Source organism: Boleophthalmus pectinirostris, unplaced genomic scaffold (genome assembly GCF_026225935.1).
Source record: "Boleophthalmus pectinirostris isolate CB_2022bp ecotype Guang Dong unplaced genomic scaffold, ASM2622593v1 HiC_scaffold_4, whole genome shotgun sequence".
Taxonomy (NCBI): Eukaryota; Metazoa; Chordata; class Actinopteri; order Gobiiformes; family Gobiidae; genus Boleophthalmus; species Boleophthalmus pectinirostris.
Window position 1 is genome coordinate 8,546,025 of NW_026571353.1, and position 8,101 is coordinate 8,554,125.

The following is an 8,101-nucleotide window of genomic DNA, read 5'->3' on the forward strand; positions in this document are numbered from 1 at the left end:
TCTGCTCCCCTTCCATTTGTCTGTAAAACCGATACATACTATTATATATGTGTGTCAACAATTTCAATGGCAGCTTTTATTTTATGTATTTCATAAAGTTGACTTTTGTAACACTGAAAACATTTCATTCTACCTTACATTATTTTTGTCCAGGGGGTAGAAATTCAATTACTTTCTGTTGGCTGCAAGAATAAAAATGACCAAACTTTGATTACATTTTCAGGAGCTCAGTACTGGACTGAAGAACAAAAATGATGTGCTCTTTTTTAGTATTCTTGGTGTGTCATTTTACAAACGTTTTTTACATAATTGCATTTTACTTTAAAGGGCCCATGTTACGCTCATTTCTCATTTATGTTGTCATGTTGTTTACTCATCAAAAACACCCTGGAGCTGTGTTTTGTTTCATTCACACATGTTTAACACACACACACTGCAGATTTACTCCAGGTATGTTATGTTGTTGATGATGTAACAACATTCTAACATGGTTTAAAGCTCACCACAGGACCTTCCATATACACATGTTCATATTTTTTGTCAATTGCAGGACGCCATTGAGGACAAACTTGACTCTAAGCTGTACCCATACATTTCCCAGAGACAAGTATCATCCAAAGCTAGCGCTCCTTCGAGGTATACAATATTTTCATTTAGCTCTTGTTGACTTTTATTTTTGCATTTTAATGAATTGTATTATGTAATCTTGCAGCAGCGCTCGCTACGGCAACTGGCACAAGAACCGGGGCCCCACAGAGATAAAGACGGGCCCCCGGATCATAGTGTTCATCATTGGAGGAGTGACCTACAGTGAGATGCGCTGTGTGTACGAGGTCACCCAGGCCAACGGCAAGTGGGAGGCACTCATCGGTGAGTTCAAGTGCAGTGGTGGTTTTATTCAAGGGGGCTAGTAATACATGTGTCCTCTCATCTAACTCTACCATACTGTTAGTGATATGAAGGAACATTTGTGTAACAATAATGTTTCTATAGGCTAGGTTTTAACCACAGGCTGTATATAGAAGTGCACTAAGTGAGTGTGATGTCCCCTGTTTGGTTCCAGCCAAATGAAGCTCATTGAGACTTGCAGCTATAGCAGTGAATTTGGAGTTCCATATCAGGAATTCCAACCGCTAGTACCAAAGGGACCAAAACCCTATCAGTAGCGAGCATGGATCTATTAAAATAACTCCAGTTGACGTAGTGACACTCACCAGTACTACAGTGAAAAAATCCCCTGGGCTCAGAGAGGATTTTTCTCACAGAGCACAATGTAATCATAAACTGCTCATGTTCAGCTGACAGGGTACCTCCAACTTTCATGAACATAAACTTTTTCTCAGATCAAAATCCTTCAGTTGTCTTAAAAAAACACTATAATCATTAGGTCCAGCAAGGTTCTGCTCTGCTCCGCTCTAGCTCCTCTCACTCTGATTGGTCAAAGCGATCACATGATACACAAGCCCGCGCTCCGTGTGTGCACTCACATGCATTCATGTGTGCCCGCAGGAGAAAAGAGCACTACTGCGCCTGCTCAATCGGCCCACAGCAGTACCTAGCCGGGCTAAAGACTAATCTGGAATCATTCGCCATTGAGCTTGGCCCATTGACTTGAATGGGCAGCCATTTTGAAACCCTGGGGCTTGGTAGCGAGGGTGTTGAAAGCAACGCCCCTTCCTGCCCGGGCTGTTAGTTTAGCAGGGAGTGGGCAATGCTGTTCAATCAAATTGTTGTGGGAGCAACCTCAGTGAAAGAGGGCAGCTCATTGGTTTGTTATGAATGTTCATAACTTCACAGACAAAATGTAGTGATAAAAAACCCCAAGATCATTTAGAGTGGGTTAATACAAACATTTTAATACAAAAATGACAAGTCTGCCAGCAGCAGTTACAACAAGAGATGTGACAGTTTTTCAATAGAGAGAAATGGAGTGATATAAAGTCGATGGAGCCGGAAGCACTGCCATGACTCACTTCCTGTTTAGAATGTCTGTGTCCATTTATATACAGTCTATGGTTTTAACATGAGCCATGTTGTTGACAAATTAACATAGCAGAAATGCACTCAAGTGAGAACTCGTAACATTGTTATGGCGTGAACAAATCAACCTCCCGGTGGTCTGGAACACAGCAGTACTCCATGTCCTGTAATGTTCAACTGTGACTTTTATGAGAATATTTAGCGCTGCACAGAAAGAATTATTTTTAAACTAAGTCATACTTGCAACTCAAAAATGCTTCCACTGCACATGCTTTTTGGACTGAAATATTACACACTAAAGACCTGGAGAATGACCCTGAGAGAGAAAGAGAGAAAAAGAGAGTAAAGAAAGGGAGTGAAGAAGGCCTGCATGTGTTTCATCACAACTTTATAACGATTAAGACAGGATTTGCTAACGTGCCAGTATCAGGGTTAAATCAGAGTTGAGTTTAAACAGTGCGGATATGTTGTTTTGTAAATGGGCTTTTTATGATGCCAGGGTGAGCTGACTCTGCACTTCCCCTTCTGAGCACTTTTATTAAACTGATGTTGTTTTTGGAGGCAGAAAATGTAAATTTGCAAAGTCAGCTCCACACATACCCCTGTCATATCATTTTGTGGGCTTCAATACTGGATGAGGAAAAAAAAACTTTATTAAAAATCCCAATTATTTCACATTAGAATTATCACAATAGTAAAATTTCATACTGAATTACGATACTAAGGAATTCACTCAATACTTGATTACGATACCACAGTGAAGATAAAAATGCAATGTTTTTTATAAGTACTACTACAGCTGTTACTCCTACAATTTGACATACTGTATTTTCCGGACTATAAATCGCTCCGGAGTATAAGTTGCACCAGCCAAAAAAACATAAAAAAAACATATTTAAGCCGCAGTTTTTGGGGGAAATGTATTTTATAAAATGAGAGACCAGGAACCAACATTTCATGTTGAAAGTCAAGTTCTAGTAATAAGAATAGAGCAGAGAACAACACACTGTTAACGTCACAACAGTTCTTCAGATAAACTATAACATAAACAACAGAACAGAACAAGTTCACCAAACTCTCCATCTCACTCCAAATCACTAAATCCATTCTTCATCCTCGGGGTCACTTCTGAACAACTCTGTGACCTCTGGAGGTAAACGGAGCACTACTTCCTCTTCTGTGCAGCTGTTGTCAGACTCAGCATCAGTTCCAGTTAGAATTATTCAAGCCTTTTTGAATCCCAACAGGATGGTTTCGGTTGTCAGTGAAGTCCAGGCTTTGTCGATCCATCCAATGACTTTCAGGAAAGTCGCATGGCCTACTTTCTCGGTGTCACAAGTTTCTCGCTCACTCCAAACTTTCTTTCTGCTGTTCGATTACCATTTTCGGCTGCAGATTTCACTACTTGCAGCTTGCAATCTGTAAAATATGATTTTCTTTTTGGGGGCATTTGTGTTCAGTCTTCTCAGTTGTCTTAACAATAATAATAGTCTGAGAGTCTGAGACTGAGAAGTACTTCCCCTCTTCTACAACTGTAATTTAATGTAACTATGACCATTGCACATGCCACCATAACATCATACGACCATAAGAATACTACTAAAACAACTAGAATAAAAGACTTGTTCCATATCACACAGTGAAGCTGACTGTTGAGAGTTTTTGTCTCTTGCAGGCGGCACTCACATCCTCACTCCTCCCAAGTACCTGAAGGAGCTGCAGCACCCTGACTTCCTGGACCCCAATGCTCCACCAGAGGGCGCCGAGGAGCAGCCTGCAGAATGAATACAAGTAAATGCTGCTAAAGTGTGTTTTCTGTCCCCATATGTGTGTGTCTGTGTCACCTACCTAATCCTACTACTACTACTGTCTGTCATGGTTCTCATACGTTCAAGGTTTTCTCCATGGAGACATTATTGCTTTGCTTTGTCTGGAATGTTTCTCAGTATGGCATTAAACCATTCTGTCTTCATGGAGACCAAACAGACCAAGTTACAGGTCAGATCTGTGGATAAGCGACCCCGCTCAGAGTCAGAATGCCTGTTTTTCTAGGAATTTTTGAGCTATAAAACCATAATAAATGTAAGGTAAATCTGTTTAATGCCATACTGTGGAATATTCCAGGCAGAGCTATGACATATCCATAGAAACAAGCAGGTGACAGACCCGTAGCCAAAAAGTTACATAATGCAGCTTTAATTGAGTTGGCTTGTTGGAGGATTTTGTAACAGTGGTTATGTTTATTACAGTATTTAAGTAAATATTTTAGGTATTTGTACTTTATTTTTACTTTTTACTTTTACTTCACTACATTTGAGAACAGGTATCTGTACTTTCTACTCCATATATTTTTGTAATGTGTGTGTATTTGTAGGCAGGTGAATGATTTCTTCTTTGTGTCCACCCAAAAAGCAAAAACAGAATGAATATAAAAGGCTGATCCAAGTTTATAGAAGTCTGGTATTGGATCGAGATGGATTCAGGCTTATGTTCACACACAACAAATGGATTATTCCTGTGCTCTCTCTGTGTGTTTCCATCTCTGTCTTTTCACTCTGGTGAGAGCAAAATGTAAATGTCGTAACCTGATTCTCCCTGTTTCATATATGATGTCATCAGGGGTAATCAAGGAAGTATATTTTTTTTATTACATTATTTCTGAACAGACCAAATACATTTACATATTTTGGGCCAGTTCCACTTCCTTCCACATATCCATTATTCAAAAATCAAAAACTGGGACACCCCCTGTAATAAAACTGTGAAATGAGTGTGTAATTAAGGAAAATTTTTATGCACTCGGCCGATTCATGATGAACATGTGAGTGAGTATAGCTACATTTAAGCAGCTTTTCTGTAGTTTATCTCAACAAATGACAATTTATGCCTCTCTTTACTGTTTGTAGGTGTCAGATTGGTCAAAAATAGGGACACCAGGGACATGTCTTGTATAAAACTGGGACAAATCACTGGTTTTGGATAAATCTGCTGAGACAGGGGTCATGGCTCAAAACTGCGACTGTCCCGGGTAAATAGACCTTTTTCACAATGGCCAGAAGTGCCGCGATGTAGGGTAATCGTCACTTACTTTAATGCTTTTCTGTGGCAAAATATCTGTGGAAATGTCTTGCGTATTTTCCACCAGTTTCATAAATCTATCCCATCACCAAATCTTCATCCAACAAAGTCCACAAAGGACATATTCTGTCCATGAAGAATTTATCCACAACTATTAAGGTAAGAAAGACCAAAACGTAAAGGCGAACAACGACGACACATTAGTGAACTACTCCTGAGCAAAACTAACATTATAGTCATGAATAAAACATAAGTAATAAGTAATTCGTTAATAAGTAACTTGAGAACTCAGACTGATTCTAGAATTAAAATAAAAAATCGATTTCATGATGTAGATATTAGCATAGATAAATAGATTTGTGCAGTTTGAATGCAACAGATGTTCACAGATTACATGTTTAGCATTTAAACTACACAAATCTGTCTGTCTATTCTAATATCTACATCATGAAACTGATTTTATTTTTAATTTTAATTGTAGAATCATTCTGAGTTCACACGTTACTTATGTTTTATTCATGACTATAATGTTAGTTTTGCTCAGGAGTAGTTTACTAATGCGTCATCGTTGTTCGCTTTTATGTTTTGGTCTTTCTTACCTTGATAGTTGTGGATAAATTCTTCATGGACACAATATGTCCTTTGTAAGGCTTGGTATCATTAAGAATTTGCCGATACGATACATAACTCGATACAGTGAGCTTTCAATTCGATATATTTCAAATGGATTCGATACGATTCAATAAAAAGTAAAAGCTAAATCATGGCTGTCTTTGTTAAACCACTTCTTGTGCAAAGTGAATATGAAACACAAACATTTTAATCCTCAAAACAGTGAAAATGTCAAATGTGTCGCATAAACGAGTTTCCTTCCACTGAACAAGCAACAAAACTGTAGCACTGTAACAAAATGATTTAGTAAAATATACCAAAAAATACTCTTGGCAATATATGGACAGCACACAATATCAATACTGTATCATCACATTAAATGATACGATATATCGATATTTCAATATTTTTGCACACCCCTAGTCCTTTGTGGACCTTGTTGGATGAAGATTTGGTGATGGGGCAGATTTATGAAGCTGGTGGAAAATACGCGAGACATTTCCACAGATATTTTGCCATAGAAAAGCATTAACGTAAGTGATGTTTATCCTGTATCGCAGCACTTCTGGCCGTTGTGAAAAAGGTCTACAGGGACGTCCGGTCATCCAAACTGTCCCGCTATGACTTTTTCAATTTTTCCTACCCCCATTTTTTCATGACAGTATCACATATTGGATCTAGTTTCTAACCCCAGAGGAAATATGAGAACAGTCCTAATCCTTACTGTCAGCTGTGGTGTGGACATTTATACAAATTACATCGTACAAAAGCACAGTTATGTTTAGCGCAAATTTGTCCTTGCACTGCTCATCAATGATTCGCACACAGGTCAAACATAATGGATTTGTGTGTGTGGTCATAGAACTGAACTAAATATGAATGAAGTTTTTAGGCTGTTTAAATGTGAATTATTATTAAAGCCACAGAGAAATCATTTATAGACAGTGTTGGGGAGTAACAGATTACATGTACCGGAGTTACGTAATCAGAGTACAAATTATGAGTAACTGTATTCAGTTACAGTTACAGTTTCAGTGAGTGGTAATTGGATTACAATTACTTTGTTGAAATAAATGGATTACACGAGGTATTTTCCTGTGTTTTCGCATTTTGGGCTATATCCGCCTTTTTTTTTTTTTTTTTTCGGTAATTCCACTCATTGCCGGAAACTAAACCAGGTCTAAACCAGGACAAAATCAGGACTAAAGTAGATCTAAACCAGGTCTAAACCAGGTCTAAAACCAGGACTAAAACAGGACTAAACCAGGACTAAAACAGGACTAAAACAGGTCTAAACCAGGACTAAACTAGATCTAAACCAGGTCTAAACCAGGTCTAAAACCAGGTCTAAAACCAGGACTAAAACAGGACTAAACCAGGATTAAAACAGGTCTAAACCAGGTCTAAACCAGGACTAAAACAGGACTAAACCAGGATTAAAACAGGTCTAAACCAGGACTAAAACAGGATTTAACAGGACTAAATCATACTGCGTGGAAGTGTCTCCTCCTCTTCTATCAATAATATTTTTCATATGGTTCAGTAAAGTCTGGGCTTTTCATTTTCTTTTAGCAGATAAAACATCTTATGTTACAATATCCTGGTCTTTGTTACTCTACAGCAAATCAAGTAATCCAAAGTATTCAGATTACATTACTCATTTTAAGTAATTTAATGGATTAGGTTACAAACTACATTTGGAGTATGTAATGTGTAATCTGTAGGGGAATACATTTTAAAAGTAACCTTCCCAACACTGTTTATAGAACCAGTATGGCGCTGAATGTCCCAATAATGAATCATAAAAATCTACTCTTAACTTCTAAGGCCCTACACAATAACAATGTACATGCTAATGCTAATGCTAACAGGTGTTTAATACAAAATGGGTTGTGTTTTTCAGGTTTTGTTTACTCCATCTCGCCTTCTCAAAGACCTGGAGAAAGTCAAATCAACCGGATGGCAACCCAAAATGGCCATGAGTGCTACAACCCACCATCCCGGCGTATTTATATCAACAAACAGACGTCATGCTAATCTACTTACATGTATCTATTAGCGCGATTAAAATGACGCAAAACTGAACTGACAGTGATGGTAATGCTTTTTTTTTTTCTTTTTTTTTTTTTTTTTTTTTTTTTTTTGTGATGACTTTTTCAAAAATTGGTTGCATAACGTATTGAGTGTTGTTTTGTCTGGCTATTTATTTATTTACTTTATTTATTATTTCAATTGTATGTATTGTTTAGGAGAGTGAATGGTGAATTGTGGGTAATGTAGTCTTGATTGAAGATTATGGTACTATTATGCGCTACGGGAGCTCAGCCACTTCACATCTTTTACAAATATATAGGTATTTACTTCCTGGTTCATTGTCAGAATAATTTGCAGTGTTAGTTGTATAGTTTTGCCCGTAGAAGTTTACCGTGTT

The 8,101-nt window shown here is 37.8% G+C and overlaps 1 protein-coding gene across 1 annotated transcript in view; it reads left to right on the top strand.

Annotated features, from left to right (window-relative positions):
* The window catches only part of stxbp1b (syntaxin binding protein 1b), a 35,312-nt gene extending 27,573 nt beyond the window's left edge, over positions 1-7,739 (top strand). Inside the window, exons 17-20 of the mRNA XM_055161613.1 lie at positions 551-636; positions 713-870; positions 3,656-3,771; positions 7,574-7,739. Coding sequence (XP_055017588.1) covers positions 551-636; positions 713-870; positions 3,656-3,765 — 354 coding nt within the window. The 3' untranslated portion in view covers positions 3,766-3,771; positions 7,574-7,739. The remainder of the gene's footprint in view (positions 1-550; positions 637-712; positions 871-3,655; positions 3,772-7,573) is intronic.
* Positions 7,740-8,101: the final 362 nt, after the last annotated feature.